This window comes from Dioscorea cayenensis, chromosome 5 (assembly GCF_009730915.1).
Source record: "Dioscorea cayenensis subsp. rotundata cultivar TDr96_F1 chromosome 5, TDr96_F1_v2_PseudoChromosome.rev07_lg8_w22 25.fasta, whole genome shotgun sequence".
In the NCBI taxonomy this organism is placed as follows: domain Eukaryota; kingdom Viridiplantae; phylum Streptophyta; class Magnoliopsida; order Dioscoreales; family Dioscoreaceae; genus Dioscorea; species Dioscorea cayenensis.
This window is the reverse complement of record NC_052475.1, coordinates 1,659,563-1,683,222: the sequence shown is the minus strand read 5'-3', so window position 1 is coordinate 1,683,222 and position 23,660 is coordinate 1,659,563. Positions and strand designations below refer to the sequence as shown.

The following is a 23,660-nucleotide window of genomic DNA, read 5'->3' as shown; positions in this document are numbered from 1 at the left end:
TGAGGGCACATTTCTGGGAGACGTGAGCGGTGGTTGTGTGCAGGTGGTCCCATCACCACTAAGGTTGTTCTAGTCCATGATGATGCCTCTTGAAGGACCTCTAGCTAGAATATGCTGAAAGGAGTTTCAATAGGTGACTTGATTGATTTTCAAATAACTTGGTTAATATCAGACAACTTCGACTCCTAAAGACAACAAATGGTTACATGGGAGTTTGTTGGAAAAGTTCTTAACTACAAGCATCTTGATGATCTACCAAGGTCTCTTGCATTCTAAAAAAAATGATCTTTACATCAAATAAAGATAAAGAAAAGTAAACACTTATTAAGATGCATGTCTCCATTGTATCCTTAAAAGGCAACAACTTTCTTGGCTTCAAAGGCGTGTATCACCACATACAGATTATTAGTTCCAAGTGGGAAGAGAGAGGTTGGAGAAAACTACCTTTTTTTTTTTTTCCTTCTTAGTGGAGTAAAGGAGTTGGGCAAAGAAACTGGTATCTTTATTCAAGTATGGCGAAGGTTTTTTTGGGATGATTGGGCTCGTTGGATACTTGGCATAATCTGAGTAGGAATTGGTGAGCTGTTAAGGATTGTCCATCTTTTGAGAGTTATGGAGCAAGGAAAATTTCAACTTGCTAAAAAAACTCCTCTAAATTATCATCCAAATCACCTTCTTTGTCAAGAGAGTCTATCTGAGATTTTTGCATTGAGATCCTAAGAGTCTTTATTATTAGACACAAGTGAAGGTCTTTTTCTAAATTATCCTATTTAATGTAATTAGAGTTGTTATCGATCCAGTCGTTTGACATGAGTCACATGACTAAGTAAGAAAGTACCAATATTGCTTGTAAAGTATGAGTCAAATCTAGTGGTATCATATGAAGGGAAAAAAAGGAAACATCCTTATAAAAAGCAGTCCCCTTTTGTAGTTAGGGGCAATAGTCATAAGAGGGGAATAATTAAATATAGGTCTCAATATTGGCAAAATAACTATACAATAGCATATTTTTGAGAGTGTGAGTAATAGTTATATTTGGGTGGTTTCAGCGTTCACATGTGTGTAAGTCCCACTTTCACTTGCTTCACCGAAATTTGTGCACGTCTCTACATTTCTTAGTAATTTAGTCGCCCATCTTACTAAAAAAACAAAAGAAAAGCATAAAATATCATATCAAGAAGCTAGGCCCAGTTCATTACAATTAGCAATAATAGAAGAGGAACCAAGAGAAGTGGGCTTTGGGCTCAAAACAATTATCCCACTTGGGTTTTCAGTATCCAAATTACAATTCTGATGATGGGCTTTGCATAGGTGACAGGAATGGGCTCGAGCTGAGCCACATATGGAATCTCACAACGAGCGGAGTCTACATGGTTGCATGCGCCAAGTCAGCATACTTAATGCCAATGAATCATCCACACCGGTTGCATGACATGGCATGTCACCTTGCTTTAGCCTCATGCGGTTGTGCCCGTTGGATAGACGGTGAGTGCCATGAAATGATTTATATCATTAGAATGTTTATTTTATTCACTCCTTGGAAATGCTCATCTTATTAACTTTTTATTATTTTGATGTTTGTGTTTAGAGTCAAATTACCAAAAAAAAAAGGCCCTTGTATGCTTTAAGTAATCATGGATATAAAACAAAATAAGAAGTCAATATTTTAGTTTTACTAGCCAAAGGAGAGAGTTATTGCGCCCTAGATCTACTTATGTAATAGCTATGCTAGTTTAAATATTTTCCATATTGCTTAAAATATTTAAATTGTAATATTTTTTTTTTTAAGAAGTAGGAAAGTCACAATCTCTGTTGAAACAACAAGTATAGAGTCCTAATATGATAGAAGTGATTGACTAAACAATTTTAAAAAAAATTAAGAAGGGAAGCATGCTCTTATGAGACAATTGGCGGAAAAAAATTTATTTGACCATGCATGGTGAGTCCCAAGCATCTTTAATAAGCCAATGATGATATTTGAATTACTGCCCATATTAGGATGAGAACCAGTTTTAGCCATGCTTGGTAATAAATCCAAAAACATCAAGTTGGTTATTTATTGAATTAAGGATCATAAATAAATAGGTAAGGAACATAAGATCAATATTAATTAATAAATGAGGTGTATAAGAGTGGTTTCTAGAAATATGATTACATCCTTTCAGCTAAATATTCACAAATTTAACTTAATTGTCTTGCTAAGTTGATGGAAATGCCCTTGCTGAAATGGAATATATATTTACTCTTAAAGTTATCCTAAATATCTCCCCTTCTAAGTTGTTTTGTGTGAAGCCAATTGGTCATCCAGTATTGGTTGGATGATTTACCTTTTTAATAAGTTTGCTAATAAAACCATAACATTACAATCTCATTAATACCCCTGCTGACCCACTTTAATATCTTTCCCAATTGCCCACAGTTAGTAAATGAGCCTATGAACAGGTGACAGCGATAACATGTTAGCCATACCCGCGAGTGAGTATATCAGCCCATTATTACGCGTTAAGTTGTCCGACGGATCATTTTAGGGGTTAAAACGCAAACTACAGGAACCCATCAAAATCATCTGTTCAATCGTGACCGTCCACTTCCCACAGCCATGATCAGGCTGTTGCAGTGTTCGGCATACGTTCCCTACTACTGCAAATCAATATACCACCATTTCGAGAGCCCTTTAGTTGTTGTTATGCTTGCCCTAACCCTAGCCGCCAATGCCGCTGCCGCCTCCGCCCCCTACGTCATCAAGCGTGCCGCCAATCTCACCGTCCGCCACCTGTTGCTTGCCGCCGAGCTGTTGTTTCCCTTTGACTTCCATGTTTTAAGTCGTCTTCCTTCCCCTCTATTTTGTTATTCTTTTTTTTAACCCTAACCCTAGCTTCCATGGTTTTCAGATCCTCCGCGCCGTCAAACAAACACTTCATGGCCTTCCTTCCTTCCCAATCCTTCGATCGCCGGATCTTCCTTGACCCTTGTGGAAAAACCTCTTATCGCCTCCGATAAGGACGTGATCTCTGTTGCCTGAGTCTTATGCCTGAGACCCACTGCCTGCTCATTAAACGGCAATGTGAAGTTCTCTGTCCTTTATCTTTATATAGTGTCATCTGGATCACGGGATTGAGTTGATATTTTTGTTGCTTATTTCTGGAAGATTTTCATACACAATGCTTACCAGAATATTGATCTGGATTTTCCCTGCTAACTAAACTAACTCAGCATCCAAGTGAATGGTTTCCACGTTTATGATCCAAATTCTGTGTTTTGAATTTGTTATTTTCCCCTTTATTTAAATGGATTTTACATAAAAGACCTTTTTGTTGTACATAACTGGAAAGAAATGAAAAAGAAATTGCAGCAACATCAATCCTCACAAATAAATAAATAAAATAAAGTTTTAGAGAAAAAAACATATCCTAAATGTAACATGTGATGTGGTTGGTTTTTTTATTTATTTATTGTACTTATCTATTAAAAATACTCCAATTAAACCAAGACGTAGCTTTATAGAGATTAATGCAAAGCATGTGATATGCGTTCATATGAATCGTATATTCCTTTAAAAGCTGGCAGGCAACTAATAAATAGTGTTTACTTCTCTATGTCTGAAACTCTAGCACAACATATATATGATATAACATTGTATTCCAATTCCATTGAAATGCACGCTTGATTTATTAATGCATAATTTATCATAATAGTTCACAATTATGTTAGTGTATGGTGTATAGCTTAAGTTTAAAGTAGCTCATTTCCTGCTTTCACAATATAATGGCTTATCTTTGCTTTCATTGATCCCTCCTAATGCTTTGGGCTCTTCTATCGATTGTCGTTATGACAGTTTTCTAGGTAAGCTGGCATTTCCACCATATACTAGATGTGATATTCTGAGTTTTGGTTATTTCTAGCTATGCTAAGCAATTAAGTATATGTCCATTGAAGTTTGAATGTATTTTTGTAAGGTTGCTAACAAAGAACTTTATTAATTTGCTCCAACAAGCTGAGGATGGAACACATTATTTAAACAAAGCAGTGGTTGTTTTGGATGTATGATTTTATTGAGGAAGCAATAATAGAGTGTATTGGTTTGCAATCTTGCTCTTATTATAGCTACTGTTTATCTTTGCCTTATTTGTTTTCCCCCATGTATTATTTTATGCATTCATTCACCCCATGTTTAAATTTATATATATGACAGTTTATTTGGAGCAATCAAAACAAAAGTTGTTGAGCTCAATTCTGCAGATAAATAGAGCGCTAAGAACATCAACGAGGTAAAACACTAATAAAACAATGTATACATATATACATATTAAAACCATATATGAGCTTATTTATTTATTTTGTGTTTACATGGGACTAGACACATCGGGAGGATAATACGTTGCAAATTACTATGTTGTACAAGAGATGGCTCAAAATTAATGAAGCAGATTGAAATCTACCAGGTTAAAAAAAAAGTACTTTACTATGCTCTGTTTTAGCTTCTTAGGCTGTTTATTTCCCTATTATTATTTTTTTAAATGTACTACTTCATAATACCAGTCCATCAACCATTTCCAAATAACCTTCCTCCCCCCTCTTTTTTATGGATTGTGGTATTGTATAGCAGCCTAGGTGAGGCTGAATGGCAAGAACCCTTTGTGCATTTTGTGTATAATAGAATGCATTATGATTTGCTTAAGATACGAATAAATTAGTTGACGAGATGAATGTCTTTATATGTTGTATACATTGTTTATTGTGCTTATATGCGTTTAGATGCGATGATACACTCACAAGACTCCCAACGACCTCTATATTGGGTTGTGACGTGTAGGCCAGAAATCCTATATATATATATATGTGTGTGTGTGTGTGTGTGTGTGTGTGTGTTTTTTTAAAAATTGTTTATGTCTTTTGTTTTCTTTCCATAAGCGGTCTGTTTTACCTTATGAATCACCCTTATTTTGTAGTTTATTTGTTTCTTTTCCTTTTAATTTATATCTCTTTGTGAAGTATGAAGTTAAATGATATGAACCGGGTAGAATCAATACAGTAGCAGGATACACTTTTTATAGGAAATCGTATCTTTGAAAATCCAAGGGGGTGTTTGGTTGCAAGGCATGGAGTAGGAATCATTACTTGGGGATTCCAATGTCTTGTTTGGATGACTATGCATGAGAGTGAGAAAGGAGTGAGTGAGGAATTAGTGAGGAGTGAGACATGAATGGCAATCCTCCCAAAAATGGCAGGATTGCTCATTCCTCTCAAACTCCTTAGGGTGAAATACCACATTTGCCCCTCTTATTTAATAATTAAAATAATAATTTAATTCAATAATAATTAAATATATAATTCTAATAATAAATAATGATTAAAGTGAAATAATAATATCCGATAAATAAAATAATAATTTAATTTAAAAAATAATTAATTAGGTTATTTGAATAATAAATAATAATTAATGTGAGATAATAATAATTACTAATTAAATATAATAATCTATTTCAAATAATAATTAAATAAATAAATTCAACAATAAATAATAATTTATGTAAAAAAATAATAACTAATAATTAAGAATAATAACCTAGTTTAAATAATAATTAAATAGATAATTTTAATAATAAATAATAATTAAAACGAAATATTTAGTTAAATGAAAATAACAATAGTCAAAATATTTTAAAATTAAAAAAATATTATTATTAGCTTATGACTATCACCCTCATTTGGAGTTTGTTTGTTTTTATTCATTTCTCTCTGATAAGTATGAAGTTGATATGAATTGGATAGAATCTACATGTTAGCATTGTACTATTTTTACAAGAAATCATATCTTTGAAAATCCAAATCTTTGTTTAGATTTGGATTGGATTCCGATTACATGCAAGTTTAATGGCACGAATTGAATAGAGCTACCACGTTAGTAGCCTGAAAACCCAATCCTTTTTTATCTATGCCATTGAATTGATAGTAAATGCAATCCTGATATTAATTAATTTTACAGGGTTTTACTATTGGATGTAATCGGCACAATTGTTGACATGTGTATAATTTGTTGCAAGTGTTACGAAAATCTTATTCTGACATTGCATTGAAACTGTTTTGACTTCTCATGGACATGTACATTAAATAAAATAAACTATAATTACCATCCATTGGTTATAAAACCATGTCACTGCATTGTAACAAAGTTAACTTTCACGGCCACACATTTTACACATTGTTTGAAGGTTTAGCTATCCAAGATCATGCAAATCTTATAGTTATGATCTTTTTTATTTGTTAATTTTAACAACTAACATCCTCCATATTTATTTTATGATAATTTTTAAAAACCAGATGGATCATATTAATACTTTATGATGTTTAATTCCACCACTGATTTGAAATTTGTTTATTAGTGATCTTTAACGTAAAAAAAAATCTCATGTTGAAGCAACTCGGTAGATTATTATTATTATTGTTGTTGTTGTTGTTGTTGTTGTTAATATTATATGTTTCCAAAAAAAATATTTTCCCTACTAAAATTTGATGACAAACGTTTAATGGTTATTATTATTATTATTATTATTATTATTATTATTATTATTATTATTATTATTATTATGCAGGTGGGAGAGATATATTTTTCCCCTCATAAAATATTTTTTTTAAGAGATCCACGTTATTTGTTTTTTATAGAAATTAATGTGACGCAATATAATACATTGGTTAGAGAGGTTTGATGAATAAAAACCCCAAAAAAAAAGGTTGAGATATATTTTTTTTTAAAATAGAGATACGATTGGAGCAACCAAAAACCCTGTTAAATAAGATAATGGTTTTAGAGATATGATTGTAAAAAACCTTTTGTTTAAAAAATAATATAATGTTATTTGTTGCAAAATCCAAGTCCATTAAAATAACTATTTTAAATTCTTGCACAATTTAGCATTGGTTTGTTGGATTGTTTGTACATGTGTTAGGCTTACAAGGTTGTTGAATATTAATATTTGTGTGAATTTGTAATGAAACCCAAATAGTGATTTTGTTAGTGAAAATACATCCTCCAAAAATAATAATAATATTTAGCTTTCCCATTGCATATGGGAAAAACCCATTTCCAATCCCATCATTATCAAAATCAATGCAAAAAAATATTTATAAACAGTTAAAAAAGGACTTTGTTAAAATAGATTTTACTCCTATGAAATGAATTTGTCTGATATGGACTTAGCCCATAAAAGCATATTATACCTACTAAATAAGTCATAAAGTTAACACTATGTAAAAATTATATCTCCCTTATGTGTTTTAAAGCTAAATTAATTAACTGAAACTTTTACCTGTTTTTAACATCCATAGCATTATGAGAGTTTTTTCTTTTACTAATAATATATAGTTCACTTTGTTATCCATATAGTATTATATATAACATTGAATTGTCCTCAATTAACTAAAAACAAAAATAAAACCCTAATAAATTATTAGATTTTTCTTTTATTATTATTATTTAAGGGTTAATATATTTTAATAATAATTTATGGTTCTTTCTCAATTAGTAATATAAAATAGCTTTTTGCTTTGCAAAATTGATTTTTCCTTGAATCATTTGTAAATGAAAAAAAATTACTCATGTTAAGTATTTTCTTTTTATGTTCAGGAGGTTATGGAACTCTTGAAAAGCTTTTTGAAATGATTAGTTGGGCACAATTAGGCATATATAACAAACTGGTAATTTGATCTCAATGCTCTATATACACACATGAAATTATAAAAAGAAGATAAATAACTTACACTTTGTTCCAGATTGGTTTGCTGAATGTTGACGAATACTATAACTTGATGCTGTCATTTATCTACAAAGTTCTACAAGAAGGGTTCATCAACCCAGTTGCATGACAGATCATCATCTCTTCTCCAAATGCAAAAGAACTGATTGAGAAACTCGAAGTAATAATTATAAAACTTTGAATACTACTTACAAAATATTCCATTTCAATCAATATTATTGATTATTTGAAATTATGAGCATAGGAGCATTCCCCACAGCATGAACAAGTTGCAACAAAACAAGTTGCAACAAAACTAAATTGGGAGCATAAGGACCCTACATAATATCATCTCAAGGACAACATTACTCTTAAATAGCAAACAAATCTAGATAAATTAGATTTGGTTCATTACATGTAATACTTATATTCTCTATGTTTGACAAAAGTATTAATGATATATAAATATATCTACTTCCTAATCATATTTACTGCACCTATCAATTCATCAAAAGAAAGACAATATATAAATGTTAATCTGTATGTATTCTATCAAAATAAATAAAACTACTATATATTGCATATATATATATATATATATATATGAATTACAAAATTTAATTTCCTAAATAAAATAACTAGACCATTATATGAAATATATATTAAAAAAAAATTAATTTTCTATAGAAAATAAGTAAACCACAAATCCATCTTTTCCTAAAAAAATACTTAATCAGATAACATATTCCAATAATATATTTCACAATCCTTCACATCTTATAAATATATTTCTCATACTGAAAATGATTTTAAAAAATTACATTAACAATGATTTTTTTCTCAAAATTGATACTATCTTTGCAATATTTCGTTTTGAATATATTCAACCCGCAACATTAGCGCGAATCTTTAATCTAATATTTAATAAATGCAAATACTTTATTGAAAAGGGTCTATATTTGAGAAGCTTCGAAAGGTAAATGGGTATTGTAAAAATTAAGGATCTCTCATCTCTACAATAGCATGACAAAAGTTATTGGTAATTCATCATTGTTTTATCTCACAAAGTTATTTATGGTCATAATTTTGTTATTCAAATTTAAGCAGATCACAAGGAGTGATTTTATTGAGGCATCAATATTAAGAGAGTGGTAAAATGATATAATTAGTATCCAAAACTAGATTTTAGAGCCTCCATATTGGGCGAGAGTTAGTAGAAAGCTTGAGATAATCGCAATGACCTCAACCAAATTAAAACAAATTATAAAACTTAAAAATAACACATTTTGATGCACCATTGTTTAAATATATAATATTTATTTCTATAATCTTCTTATTCAAAGAATGAAATGTGTTCATTTCTACGAGAAAATATTTTGGCATCCTTTCATTATCATTATTTTTTTAATCCTAAAACTTAAATGATCCATGTATTGGGTTGATTTTTATTTTTCAATAATATAAAATTATATTAAATTTATATCTAATTTTTTTTACAAATATGAACAGAAAAAAAGGGAGGGAATTGCTACTATATGTCTATTGAGGTTATCCCTTAATAATATCCCTTCTAATATTTTTTTTCATATTTTTTTTCCAAATTAATATCTTTCAAAAATATCATTATATAAAATTTTCCAATAGATGGATCGTAAATACTTTTCCAATCACGCGCAAAGCACGTGATTCCCATAGGATATATATATATATATGTTCTAAAGTTAGGGTTTATGCCGCTTCCGATCTGAAGATCACCCTGAACTTCGCTGCCGCCGCACTCCTCACCGGGGCCGCCATGGTACCCAATCTAGGGTTTTGATTTCTCTCTAAATCCTTCCGATCGATCTCTGACTCTCCATTTTGCTTTCAGATCATCTCCAAGAAGAATCGTCATGAGATCTGCAAGTATCTCTTCCAAGGTATTTCCTTTTTACGCAAACTTGTACTCCATTTCGTTGGAATTAGGGTTAGGGTTTTGGTCTAATTTGGGGATTTTGTTTGGTGTTTCAGAGGGAGTGCTGTACGCGAAGAAGGATTACAACCTGGAGAAGCATCCGCTGATCGATGTGCCGAACCTGCAAGTGATCAAGCTGATGCAGAGCTTCAAGTCCAGGGAGTACGTTCGGGAGACTTTTGCCTGGATGCACTACTACTGGTATCTCACTAACGATGGCATAGAATATCTCCGTACTTTCCTTAATCTCCCGTCCGAGATCGTCCCAGCGACCCTTAAGAAGTCTACCAGAGCTCCTTCCCGCCCGTTTGGCTCCGGGCCACCGGGCGACCGCCCTAGGTATCTTCTTCTTTCTGGCTGTAGCTTAATTTTCATCTTCTTTGGATCTTATTGCTATAAAAATCAGTGCTTTATAGTGTTTGACATTTCATTCTTAATTCACTGCGATATTTTATGAATTGATTTGTTCTTAGCTTTTCACTGTTGTGCTTCTGGCTTTCATCTCTGTGTAACTGTGTAAGTCTTTACTTTGTGCATGCTTGTTAAAGGTTTTAACGCCACAAAATATATGTTTTGATTTTAAACATGTCACCGTATTCTTTTGGCAACTTCCCAGGTCAGGTCTTTTATTTATGTATTTATTAATTCATTTTTAATTGATGCCTCATTGGAAGGTTGTAATTGGGGATTTAGAACTGTGGTTACCGGGCACCTTAAATAACTAATGCACAATCACAGGGGTCCGCCACGCTTTGAGGGTGACAGGCCGAGATTTGGGGACAGGGATGGCTACAGAGGAGGTCCTCGTGGTGGTGGTGGTGAGTTTGGTGGAGAGAAAGGTGGTGCTCCGCCTGAATTCCAACCATCATTCAGGGTCAGTTATTTTCTTCTGAATTACTTTTTGTTTCAACTTAAGATACCGTTTGACATGGTTGTGTTATCTGTGTATATTTTTTGTTAAAAGATTTATAGAATCAGCCAGAACTGTCATTTGTGTGGGTTCTATTAAAATAGTTAAAAGAGCACTCAGTGGTATTAACTTTAAGTCTGGATAGGTATGTGCTCTCCTTTCTTTTATCTTTTGGGGTATGATGTGAGATATACAACTCAGTCTAGAGGCTTCCTAGATTATGGTGGCTTTGCTGAGACATTTGCACGTCAGGCTGATCCCAAATCTCTCCTTAGTCTTTTTCTGGCTTTTGTATTGCGTGGGTTGATCAACTAATATGTATGTACTGGCACAAATAGAACTCTATTGCTTGAGCCAAAAAAAAAAAGATACAAATCAAATTTTGTTTGATGTGTCTCATGATCTGTTATGAATCCGAGTGGTTTTAATGCTAAGCCTGAGGTATTTGTATGAATAGATGAAAACTGTTATAATATTTGGATGGTCTAGTATGCTTTTATCTTAACTCTGCATCATCTTTTTAGTCTAGGGAGTAGATGGGCTTGAGGAAGGATGGAGTCTAATTTTGTTTCATTTTATCTTTTCTAATTTTTTTTAAGCTTTATTTTTCCCTATATCCAATGGAGTGTAGCTAGATGATGAGACTTATATCATGACGATCATCGAAAACACTTAGGCCTTGTTTGGATTGGTTTTTAAAAAAAGTGCTTTTTTTTTAAGTATGGTAGAAAGAAAGACTTCTGGAAAAAGTGCTTTTTAGAGTTAAAGTGTTTTTTTGTATTTTGTATTTGGATATGTTAATACAGAAGTACTTTTATATTTGTGAAGTTGTTTGTGTGTGCATTCATAGGAGGGCATTTTTAGTAGTAAATTATTAAAATGAGTATTCATTGAATTATAATAATAGCTCAATTATTATGCATTTATCCCACGGGGGTGGGGGCAAGAGCGGGCGGAAGGCCTTAAGATCTAGGAAGGATACTAGATGGGGATGCAAAAAGTTTGCAGAGATCCCTTAAAAACGTAAGTCATTTTTTTATTTCGTAAGGACATTTAAGTAATGTGTAACCCCAAACAACTTTTGAAAAAAAGTGTTTTTGTAAAAAAAGCATCACATGACCAGTTTCTAAAAAGAAGCAATGTTTTTCTCTTCTTTTTTTTGTACTTCTACTTCCGCAGAAAAACTAATCCAAACAATTTTTTTTTGAGCCAGAAGCAATATTTTTAGCTCGAAGCGCTTTTTTATATAAATTAAGCACTTCTGGGCTTTTTAAAAGCTAATCCAAATAAGATTTTAATCAATTGTGTACCGGCTAAATTTTACCCTGATGAATTTTATTTTTATTGTCTAGGGGATATATGGATTAGAGAGAGGGAGATGTGATTCTGAGTCATTGTGTTCACTCTTGCATGTGTTTGTTTCCTTTTGTTTCTTGCTGTATTAAATGGAGAGGGACCAGATGATGAGATCTATATCACGATGGTCATCAGAGACACCTTTTTAATCGTGTCTTTGCTGACATTCAATTTAACTCTGATGGAATTTTCTTTACAGGGAGAGGGGTTAGGCATAACTTTAAAATTGTGCATCTTTTTTTCCCCATGCTTCTTATTTGGTTTTTATGTTGTTTAGCTTTTATTTTTTACTTGAACAAGAAAACCAGACGATGAGGCTTATATCACGACGGTCATCAGAGACACCTTTTGGGCTTTGTCTATGCTGACATTCAATTTAACTCTGATGGAATTTTCTTTTATAGGGAGAGTGAAGAATGTGTAGTTTTATCTCAATGCATTAGTTTTTCTTATTACTGATTTGTTTTTAGTTTCTGTAGCTTTTTTTTTTCCTATGTGAACAACAGGAAGGAAACCAGATGGTGAGACCTTTTTCACAACGGTCATCATATGCATTTTTTTTTTAAGAAAGGAAAAGCTTTCTCTGCTGATGTACCATGCAACTCCTGTTGGCATTAAGTTTTTACACTTAAGTTTTCTATTGACATCAATTTATGTTTTTGATCGTTAGTGAATCCATTACACAGCATTGCTTAGAAATTGTTCTCATGGGCCATCATTCCTTTGTCTCTTAAGTTTGCACTTGTTTTTGAGTGCTATATAGATGCAGTTTACTAAAGCATTTGTGTTGCACCAATGGTTTTTATGAAGTAATTCTTTTAAGATTTAATGTGTTTGTTATTTTTATTCATCCCATTAATGTTGTGTATCATTTTTTGTTAGTTGAAGGTGGAATAAGAAATTTATCTTTTTTTATATTTGTGGATCTCACAGGGAGCCGGTAGCAGGCCAGGATTTGGTCGCGGTGGTGGTGGTGGTGGTGGTGGTTTTGGTGGAGCTGGTGCACCAGCTCTTGAGTAAAGCATGTCATTCATGGTTTGAGTGGCATTTCTTTGTGTCGTTAGGCCTATCTAAATTTTGCATTTCGAAATGTCTCTTGTTTTGGATCATGAATGCTGAGAAAACTAGTTTGCTTTATTGATATTTTGTTGAAGCATTGTTTAACTTTGGAATTCCCTTCTATTGATCGATAATTACCTTATACAGTTATATTTATTAAACTTGTCACCTGCAACGAGTGCCTTAAGTACAATCACAGACTTTGTTCTTCTTTGAACTCTCTATCTGGATTTGTATAAGTTCACTCGCATGACCAGATTTCGTCCATGATCAAATTTGAAGGATCAGTTATAGTGTGAAGGATTTTAGTGAACTTATTTCATATATGCATCAAATTTGAGAACTAGTGATATCTAGATTCAGATGCTCAAGTGATGGAAAGATGAATAAACAGCTAGATAATATGCTAACAATGCAGACAGGTTTGGCTTGTTGGTTGTGCTTTCTGCTTTAAGGAAAATTTTTGTAGACTTCAAAAAAAATAATTTAGAATGAAAAACTAAATTATTATGGCTCATTAATTGAGTTTTTGGTAAAAGTTTTCAACCAGTAATCTATTATTATTATATTTTTTATTTTATTTTGCATAAAGATGATAAACTCATCGCTGTTGATTTTTAACTAGATTGTCTCTAATCCCCAGGGTTATGGAAGGAGCAGAGAAAAAGTATCAACAAGAAGTGGTTTTGTCACCTTTATATTGCTTTTAGTATATTTTATATTTAAAAATATTTATTGCATATTCACGGTGCATAATAATTGAGTAAATATTTATTGGTTTTTAAAAAATTTAGAGGGTGTTATAATTTTTTTTAGAGGTGTTTTTGTAAATATAAAAAACCAATGGTGCAAAATTATTTTTTTATCCGTGAAATTGTAATGTAAAAAATGAATTTATAAAAAAGAAATTCTTGCACTGTTGAAACTATTTCTAATACAAAATTAAAAGAAGATAAAAGAGCATGTTTTGATTTGTTAAAAACACAAAATAAAAATAAAAATAAAAAGAGTTGTATCCTTTTGGTCTAAGGCTATGGCGGCAATGGTCAAATTTTTTTTTAATAAAATAAAATAAAATAAAATATCACCTTTGAACCAAATAAAATACCCAACTAGAAACGTGAACCAAATATGGGAAGTGGTTTTTTTTTATGGTTCTTTATATGTCCCCATGTGTTTAGAATATTCTCATACATTCTCATCGATTGCATCGAGTTACCTGCACCTCCTAATTACCTTCTCAAATCAGTATCAAATGCCAAACACTTGCAACCAAGCACAAACTCCTTCATCCTTAAAACTGTTTTCTCTTGTTTTTTGTTTTCGTTAAGATTAAAGTCACACAATGCAATTAAACAGATTAAACAAAATCAAGGTTGCCTACCATGCAAACCATTATAAATACACTAACGCATTCCTCCTATTGTGTTCAATTATCTATACACATACATCATTCAATCATGAATCACAATGTTCTTTCCAAGTTATTATTCTTTTCTCTAATTCTATTATTATGTAATGCTTCTGATGATCATCGGCTAGCTTATATAATACACATGGATGTATCGGCAAAGCCAGCTCCCTTCTCCGACTTGGAGAGTTGGCACATGTCGATACTGTCATCTATTTCTTCATCCACGTTTGGCGAAAAACCGGCAACACACCTATACTCATACAGTCATGTCATACAAGGCTTTAGTGCGGTACTATCACTTCGACAACTTGAGAACATCAAACAAGTCCCTGGTCATGTAGCAACTTATGCCGACTCGTATGGCAAATTACACACCACACACACACCCCAGTTCCTCGGCCTGAGCTCTGGCTCCGCGCTCTGGCCGGCTTCCAATTATGGCAATGGCATGATCATTGGTATGATAGACACCGGAATTTGGCCCGAAAGCCAGAGTTTTAATGATGATGGACTGCCTCCAGTGCCGGAGAGATGGAAAGGAACATGTGTAACAGGTACTGAATTCAACTCTTCACTCTGTAACAGGAAGTTGATTGGAGCAAGATACTTTAGCAAAGGACTTAAGCAGGCCGGAATTAACATATCAAATGCCGATGATTATGAGTCACCTAGAGACTATGAAGGCCATGGTTCTCACACTTCGTCCACCGCAGCCGGAAGTCCAGTCTCCGGTGCCAATTACTTTGGTTACGCACCGGGCACCGCCATTGGAATGGCACCAAAAGCCCACATTGCCATGTACAAAGTTTTATTTGCCGCAGACACGTGGGATTCGGCAGCCACCGATGTGCTAGCCGGAATGGACCAAGCAATAATTGACGGAGTTGATCTCATGTCATTGTCACTTGGCTTCTTTAAAACACCATACCACGATGATATTGTTGCAATGGGAGCTTTCGCGGCATTGAAGAAGGGTATCTTTGTTTCATGCTCTGCAGGGAATGATGGTCCTCATGCCTATACAATCATCAATGGAGCTCCATGGCTAACATCAGTTGCTGCAGGGAAAATAGACAGAGAATTCGTTGCCACTGTGAACCTGGGCAATGGAGATAAAATCATCAGAGGATTATCAGTCTATCCAGAGAGATTATTTGTATCAAATGTATCACTTTACTATGGACTGGGGAATACCAGTAAAGAGTCTTGTAGTAGCCTATCTCTGGACAAAAACGAAGTTGCCGGAAAGATAGTCTTCTGCACTCTGACAGACGACGTTAATGTCTACTCTCAGATGGATGAAGTGTTAAGAGTTGAAGCCGAAGGAGCCATCTGTGTTTCTGATCTTGGAGAATTTTTGTTTCCAAAAGATTACTTCATGCCATTTGTTGTTGTGAGTACGTCGGAGGGTCAGTTGATCAAGAAATACATCACAGGAACAACTAACATGGCAGCAGTTAGTATCACATTCATAGAAACAGAGCTTGGAACAATGCCTGCTCCAAAGGCTGCTTTCTTCTCCTCTCGGGGACCGAGTCGAATAAGCCCGGGAATCCTGAAGCCTGACATACTGGCTCCAGGGATTAACATCTTAGCTGCCTGGGCACCGAACAGAGCTTTCGCTCCAATTGGCAATGACTATCTAGTCACAGACTATGCATTGGTCTCTGGTACTTCCATGGCCTCCCCTCATATTATCGGCATTGCAGCCATAATCAAATCGGTGCACAGGAACTGGAGCTCGGCCGCAATTCGGTCAGCAATGATGACCACTGCTGATACGGCTGATAACACTGGAAAACCGATCATTGACATGATCAGCGGTATAGCGGGATCACCGCTGGAATATGGAGCAGGGCATATAAACCCCAACAAAGCCATGGATCCAGGCCTTGTCTACGATATCACTGTGCAAGACTACATTGATTTCCTGTGTGGTCTAAACTACACTAGTCTTCAGATTGGAATGATCATTGGAAAGGCTAACTACACATGTATCAGGGCCAACCTTGACTTGAACTATCCTTCATTCATGGTAATCCTCAACAATACAAACACAACAACTGGTACATTCAAGAGAGTTCTGACGAATGTTGGGAGTTCTGTAACAAGTAGTTATCGTTCAGTGGTAAGAGTGCCGGAAGGGATGAAGATTTATGTAGAGCCTCAGACACTGATCTTCAACGAGTGGAATAGCACTCAAGAGTTCTCAGTCAGGGTTGACATAGACCTGAGTAAATCTACTGGACCACAGAGTGAATACTTGGGGAATTATGGTTATCTAAGCTGGAATGAAATTGGAGGCGAGCATGCTGTCACTAGTACAATTGTGTCTGCCTTTGCACCATGAAGGAAAGATAATATTCTTGTTTAATTCTACTAGTATATTTGTTCTAGTCTTCTTGAATAGTAAATAAAGGAATTTAGCTCCACTAAGTTCATAAAAACTAGGAAGAATGTTAAAATCTTGCACTATTGGATAATTCTGCATTCAGTCAATGACCAGACAGCTATAGGAGAAAATTCGTAGTATTGTTTCTATAGAAAATGTCATTTGTATTTCTTTACCCTACACTGAGCTATACAGACATCAATCATACAGCTAAGATTCCTATCGACAACAAAAATGGTAAATATTCAGTTTTCGTTAATCTCATTTACAAGGAAAGCGAGCCACAATTAAGTCATCAACACAAATTCCACTAAGCTTCAAAGATACCGCATCCCATTGACTACCAAAAAGCTATAGGAGAAAATTTATAGCCATGTTTCTATAGATACTATTTTTTGTATTTCTTAACTCTACACTGAGCTGTACAGACATTAATCATGGAGATAAGATTGCTATTGAAAACAAAAACCGAAAGTTCACAATTTTTGTTAATATAATTTTCCAAGTAAAGTGCACCACAATTTAGTCCTCAACACAACTTCGATAAGAAGCTTCAATGATACTGCATCCCATTGACTACCAGAAAGTTATTAGAGAAAATTTATAGCCATGTTTTATAAAGCCTATTATTCTTCATACTTCTTCATTCTACACTTAGCTATACAGACATCAATCATGTAGATAACAATTCCTATCAAAAACAATAAACTTGAAGTTGACAATTTTTTTGTTTTATTTCATCTTCATGTAAATCATGTCACAATTTAATTATCAACACTACTTAACTACAAAGTTTCAATAATTTCGCATCGATTGACTACTAGAAAGCTATAGGAGAAAATTTATACCCAAGTTTTATAAATACTATTCTTTGAACTCTACACTGAGCTATATAGGCATCAATCATGGAGATAAGATTTTCAACAAAAGCAAAAACTAAAAGTTCAACATTTGTTTAAATTTCATTCTCAAGTAAAGCGTGTCACAATTTAGTTTTCTACACAATTCTACTAAGAAGATTCAATGATACTGCATTTGATTGATCACAAGAAAGCTATAGGAGAAAATTCAAAGCCCTATTTTTATAAATACAGTTCTTCATGCCTCTTAGCTCTACACTAAGCTATGCATACATCAAGCATGGCGCTCAGTTTCCTGTTTTTCATACTTATATCATGTACTGTTTTATTATCATCAAAGGCGAACAATGATCAGAGATCATACATTATCCACATGGATGCCTCAGCAATGCCTGCTCCTTTCTTGAAGTCTGAAAGCTGGCATGTGGCAATACTCTCATCACTTTCAGAACCAGCAACCCACTTATACTCATACAAGCATGTCATGAAGGGCTTCAGTGCTGTACTCACATCGACACAGCTTGAGCAGATCAAGCAAGTTCCTGGGCACATCGCAAGCTATCCTGACTCATATGGTCAGCTCCTGACCACACACACGCCAAAGTTCCTCGGCCTGACAACAGAATCTGGTCTCTGGTCAACATCTAACTATGGCAGCAGCATGATCATTGGTATTTTAGACACCGGGATTTGGCCGGAGAGTCAGAGCTTCAAAGATGATGAAATGCCTCCAGTGCCGAAGAGATGGAAAGGGAGATGTGAGACGGGCACTGCATTCAATTCTTCACTTTGCAATCGGAAGCTGATTGGAGCAAGATCCTTCAGCAAAGGGCATAAGCACCATGGCCTTAAGGTACGAAAATCCATTGACTATGACTCCCCCAGGGACTACTTTGGCCATGGCACCCACACCTCATCCACAGCAGCTGGGAGACCAGTTGCCGATGTGAGCTACTTTGGCTATGCCAAAGGCGTTGCTACTGGAATGGCACCCAAGGCCCACATTGCCATGTACAAGGTCGTCTTTGCTGAAGACACCGTCCACACTGCAGGCGCAGACATCCTCGCCGGCATGAATCAAGCCATAGAAGATGGAGTCGACCTGATGTCTTTATCCCTCGGCTTGGGGGTAGCACCCTACTATCGTGACATTATTGCAAATGGGAGCATTTGCAGCCATGGAGAAAGGAATTTTTGTAGCATGTGCGGCTGGCAACAGTGGCCCTAACATGTCCTCTGTCATCAACGGAGCTCCATGGTTGACATCAGTTGGAGCAGGGACGATTGACAGAAAATTTGTTGCTACTGTGTCCCTTGGCAATGGCACTGAGACCATCAGAGGGCTATCGACCTATCCAAAGAGGTTGTTTCTATCCAATATACCACTCTACTATGGTCTGGGGAACACTACTAGCAAGGAGTCCTGTGACAGCCTCCATCCTAATCCAAAGAAGGTAGCGGGAAAGATAGTGTTCTGCACAGTGGTCTCTGAATTTGACATGTATGATCAGATAAATAAATTATCTCAACTAGCAGTCAAGGGAGCGATCTTCGCTACAGATCTTCGAGAGTTCCTTCTTCCCACAAGTTACTACATACCGTTTGTTGCCGTTAGCTTGTCCAAGAGGAAGGTGATCAAGAGCTACATGGCGGAAGCAACTAAAATGGCAGCAGTGAGCATCTCATTTGGAGAGACAAAGCTTGGCACGAAGCCTGCTCCCCAGGTAGCATTCTTCTCCTCCCGGGGTCCAAGCCAAATAAGCCCTACCATCCTGAAGCCAGACATATTGGCTCCAGGGGTTAACGTCTTAGCTGCCTGGGTGCCGAACAGAGTTTTTGCTCAGGTTGGCAATGATAGCCTTTTCACAAACTATGCATTGGTCTCGGGAACGTCCATGGCTTCACCGCATGTAATCGGCATTGCAGCTATGATCAAATCAGTGCACAGGGACTGGAGTTCAGCTGCCATTCGCTCCGCCATGATGACCACTGCCGATACAACTGATAACACTGGGAACTGGATTATTGACATGAGCAGTGACACAGCAGGATCACCTCTGGCATATGGAGCAGGGCACATAAACCCTAACAAGGCCATGGATCCAGGCCTTGTGTATGATATCACTGTGCAAGACTACATCGATTTCTTGTGTGGGCTAAACTACACAAATTCACAGATTAGCACGATCACCAGGCGGTCCAACTGCAGCTGCACCAAAGCCAACCTTGATCTAAACTACCCTTCCTTCACAGTGATCCTCAACAATGCAAACATGACAACTTTTAGATTTAAAAGAGTCCTGACGAATGTTGAGAGCACAACAACAAGATATCAGGCTGCAGTGAGGGCATCAAAGGGGATGAAGGTGCTTGTGAAGCAACAAACGCTCAATTTCAATGGTTTGAACAGCAAACAAGAGTTTTCGGTAAGGGTGGACATAGACCTGAGCAAATCTGCTAGAAAACAGAGTGAATACTTGGGAAACTATGGCTATCTTAGTTGGTACGAGATTGGAGGCAAACATGTGGTCACTAGTCCCATAGTTTCCACCTTTGCAGCTTCACATAAGGACTACACAATCTAGATGAGCAACTTCAGAATAGTTACTCAAAGGGCGTGTAAGTTTTAGTTCTAGCAGTCTGTCTTCTATGAATATGTATGCCAATTGCTAGTCAAATGGCTCGGGTGTGACTTCTGGACCTCCTGTGCTAGTTTCCGAAAGTTCAGCATAAATAAATGGCATAAATAAATGGCCATACTTAATTTGATAAGAAATCACAAAATTTCAGCTATATTTATGCATAAGCATCCACTCATGCAGACAGAAGAGCAAAGGTTAACCTTCATTTCTTGATCAAGCTCAATAACAAAAGTTCATCATTGGATAAAGAACTCATCCGAAAATTTGTAGATTATTAAAACTTTATCAGGAAACTTTATTAAAGCACTCGGAATATCTGACAACTGCTTTAGAATGCAGAAGGAAAATACTTTCGTGTGTGTGTTTGCGTAGTTGTGCGTGTGTGAGAGAGAGAGAGAGCCGCTTTTTCTTCCCAAATTTAACAGACCAGCAACTAGATTTCAATTGAAGCTACCAATTCAGAGTAATCATGCTTTCACATTTAAGTTCATGACAACCACTCAGCGCTCAAGCGAACCAACTTAAAGAAATGCTATGTCTTTTTGTGTCCTATTAACCAGAAACGAGAATGGAAAAGAAAGATGGATTCACACTAATGTTGAACTCACATTTCCAGCCGCATAGTATATCTATTCATTTTAATGCAGAATTACAGAAGGTGGCTCTCCTATCATCTAGCATTCCTTCACCCACAAGAACAACACAAAACTCTCAAAGGCAATTTCTAATCAATGAACTTCTCATACTTGACCAAAGATCTACACATTTTGTATTCACATAGGTATTGACTCATTTCAAAGTATAAAGAAACAAAAACAGAAAACAGAAAAAGTAGCTCCAATCCTGTTATGCAAATGCAACATAAATTCTGAACTATAAACAGAGAAATAAGATATAAAAGATTAGCTAACCCCAATGCCCAACAAAATAGCAGTAATTACAGTATCACAACCAATGTCCCAAATCAATTCATCAGATCCCCCAACAACCAAACCTTATCATTTGCACATAAATATAAAGTTCAATCCATCAGAATCACACTATAATCCACCAAAAAAAGAGATCTTTTTAACAGAAACTCATATACGATAGCGAGTACAATCCAAAACTAGCTACATAGAGCACACATTTCTCCAAAACCATTAATACAAACAAAAAAGAAAAGAGAGAGAAACATACACACATTGGCATTAGATCAAGAACAACAAAAATTCACCTTCGGCAGCGAGTGATGGCGGAGCAGCCGCGGGTATAAGGATGGACGGGGCCACGGGCGCGGTAGCAGTTGTGAGTGTAGTAGGATCGGCCGGATCGAGGCGGGCAAGGGACTCGATTGGCCGAGAGGGCTCCATACGAGATGTAGTAGTGAACATGGTACCAAAAGAGAGCCCTTCTGTTGCTCTTCTCCACATCGCCCTCGAAATCACCATCGTCCGTCTCGCCGGCGAAAGGGTAGGAAGAGGAGGAGATGGCAGATGGCCATTCCGCCATGGTTTCTAAGCTGGTGTCCTCCATCTGAGCTCCCACGAAGAGGCCATTGAAGCTCAAAACGAGGAGGACGATGAGGAGAATGGAGGAGCTTCGGGGAGCCATGGATGCTGGAGAGAAACAGGCAAGAAGTGACGAAGAGCTTTTAACTAAACTGGGAAACCCGTTTCCTCTTCTGGGAAACGTATCATTGTTTAATTTAGGATTTTTTTAATTATATATAATGCTTCTTATTTATTTATTATTAATGGCACATTAAAAGCAGTGTCGGTACTCATCATGATAATTATAAATTAAAGAAATAAAAATGTTTTAGTTACTCTGGTAATGGGAAAAATTTTGTAAATATGGATAATGGGAAGGAGTAGAGAATGCTTAATATAAGTTGTTTGATTTATTAGTGAATCAATTTTTTTTTTTTTGGTTAAAATAGAAGATTATTTGTTTAAATGATTTTGGAATGTTTTTTTTAATTTTAAGGTATATTTGGTAAAATTATACTACTATAACAAATTCAAAACTTTATGAGAATTTGATTATTGTTGAGAATAAAAAAAATATAACAAGGTATATAATTATTTAATCCTTTATTAAAGTGTGTAGTTCACTGTTTTTTATGTGCGACAAGCTACTCAAATGTATGATGTATCATAATTACAACTTATTTATTAAAATTTTTAAAACATGTTTTTGTTATGAGATTTTTAAAATATTATAAAAATTTTAAATTTTTTATTTTTGTAAAAAAAATACAGTAAGTCAGTAACTCTTTTCTCTTTGTTTACGAGTACCAACAAGTGGGAGAATCAAATTTTCTTGTAATAGTATATGTGAGTGGCTTGTTTATTTTTTTGGAAAAATATATTTTAAAAATAATATTTTTTTAAATATATTTTTCACAAAGTAAAATTAATGAACTACTAGGACTTTCGATTATAATAATTATAAAAAATGTTACTATAGTATCATTACATCAATTTCATATATATATTTGAAATGAGAATAACCGAATAATGTTTCACATGTGTTCATTTAAACAATGACAAACTCTTTTTGAAAAGGAAACTCAATGTTTCAACTTTAATTAAAAGAGAGATTTGATAAAAAAGAGAATAGAATTAAAAATGCTCACTTATTTATAACAAAAATAGTCTAACAATGTATGGATAAAAAACATAAAATACGTACAAAAAGTGCCTAAGGATGGAGTTTTAATTTTTTTTTTAATATCAAACACATCAAATATTTAAATATTATAAAATATCTTACAAAAAAAATTTAACCCCCTCAAAATAAAATATATATATATATATAAAGTACGTGAAAAATTATTTAATTTTCGCTAGATCTAACCAGCTTAAAATGCGTTTCCCATGAGCGTTGTGCTTTGGGGGAAACGAGTTTCCCTGGGAATTTGGATCACATGCACTGCCTCGAGATGTGTGCTTGTGTGTTTTTATTATGAGCAACAGCTGGCGGTTAAGGACTCAATGAGGGTGCGGTCACCTCCCTCGTGACCATGAGAGAGCTTTTAGTAATGAACCAGGTAAGCTCACCGCATTGGGAGACAAGTTTAAGATTCGAAACACGTGAAGCGATGTAAAAGTGGGCCCTTGGAGATGAGAAGTGGGCTCGTGACTGGCCCGATAATTAAATAGGTGGGCCCAGTAGCACGGTGCACGGTCACAGGAGTCATTACTAAGTTGAAACTTTATTTTGCCAGGTTGGCCTATGAAAATGTTGGAGATAATTTTGATTATTTTTTGTAATATATTACTACTAAGAGGTTATGTATAAAAGGACCGGTTGCTACTGCCAAACGTAGTCTGGAGTTCCTCAGACATAATTCCGG

At 35.0% G+C, this 23,660-nt stretch overlaps 5 protein-coding genes and 1 non-coding gene across 6 annotated transcripts; 5 read left to right on the top strand and 1 right to left on the bottom strand.

Moving 5' to 3' along the window:
- Positions 1-9,420: 9,420 nt before the first annotated feature.
- On the top strand, positions 9,421-13,182 carry LOC120260829 (40S ribosomal protein S10-1-like). Its single transcript, XM_039268396.1, has 5 exons — positions 9,421-9,531; positions 9,604-9,652; positions 9,744-10,026; positions 10,426-10,561; positions 12,887-13,182. The coding sequence occupies exons 1-5, from the start codon at positions 9,529-9,531 to the stop codon at positions 12,971-12,973; spliced, it is 558 nt and encodes a 185-aa protein (XP_039124330.1). The 5' UTR covers positions 9,421-9,528; the 3' UTR covers positions 12,974-13,182.
- Positions 10,768-10,861, top strand: LOC120262694. The gene has a single exon (XR_005536951.1). It is a non-coding gene; the product is annotated as a small nucleolar RNA Z122 (small nucleolar RNA).
- Positions 13,183-14,437: 1,255 nt separating the features above from the next.
- LOC120260828 (subtilisin-like protease SBT3) lies at positions 14,438-16,937 on the top strand. Its single transcript, XM_039268395.1, has one exon. The coding sequence runs from the start codon at positions 14,473-14,475 to the stop codon at positions 16,774-16,776; it is 2,304 nt and encodes a 767-aa protein (XP_039124329.1). The 5' UTR covers positions 14,438-14,472; the 3' UTR covers positions 16,777-16,937.
- A 1,021-nt stretch (positions 16,938-17,958) lies between these two features.
- LOC120261622 (subtilisin-like protease SBT1.4) lies at positions 17,959-18,906 on the top strand. The gene has a single exon (XM_039269572.1). It carries the CDS (start codon positions 17,959-17,961, stop codon positions 18,904-18,906), a length of 948 nt encoding a protein of 315 aa, XP_039125506.1.
- Position 18,907: 1 nt separating this feature from the next.
- Positions 18,908-20,263, top strand: LOC120261616 (subtilisin-like protease SBT3). Its single transcript, XM_039269564.1, has one exon. The coding sequence runs from the start codon at positions 18,908-18,910 to the stop codon at positions 20,261-20,263; it is 1,356 nt and encodes a 451-aa protein (XP_039125498.1).
- A 1,025-nt stretch (positions 20,264-21,288) lies between these two features.
- On the bottom strand, positions 21,289-21,948 carry LOC120260830 (protein RALF-like 34). Its single transcript, XM_039268398.1, has one exon. The coding sequence runs from the start codon at positions 21,911-21,913 to the stop codon at positions 21,533-21,535; it is 381 nt and encodes a 126-aa protein (XP_039124332.1). The 5' UTR covers positions 21,914-21,948; the 3' UTR covers positions 21,289-21,532.
- Between the last annotated feature and the right edge of the window lie 1,712 nt (positions 21,949-23,660).

Coding starts and splice junctions, on each gene's coding strand:
- LOC120260829 (XM_039268396.1), top strand. Junction 9,653..9,743: donor CTGCAAGTATCTCTTCCAAG/GTATTTCCTTTT, acceptor TTGGTGTTTCAG/AGGGAGTGCTGTACGCGAAG. Junction 10,027..10,425: donor CCACCGGGCGACCGCCCTAG/GTATCTTCTTCT, acceptor GCACAATCACAG/GGGTCCGCCACGCTTTGAGG.
- LOC120260828 (XM_039268395.1), top strand. CDS start 14,473: ATGAATCACAATGTTCTTTCCAAGTTATTATTCTTTTCTCTAATTCTA.
- LOC120261616 (XM_039269564.1), top strand. CDS start 18,908: ATGTCCTCTGTCATCAACGGAGCTCCATGGTTGACATCAGTTGGAGCA.
- LOC120261622 (XM_039269572.1), top strand. CDS start 17,959: ATGGCGCTCAGTTTCCTGTTTTTCATACTTATATCATGTACTGTTTTA.
- LOC120260830 (XM_039268398.1), bottom strand. CDS start 21,913: ATGGCTCCCCGAAGCTCCTCCATTCTCCTCATCGTCCTCCTCGTTTTG.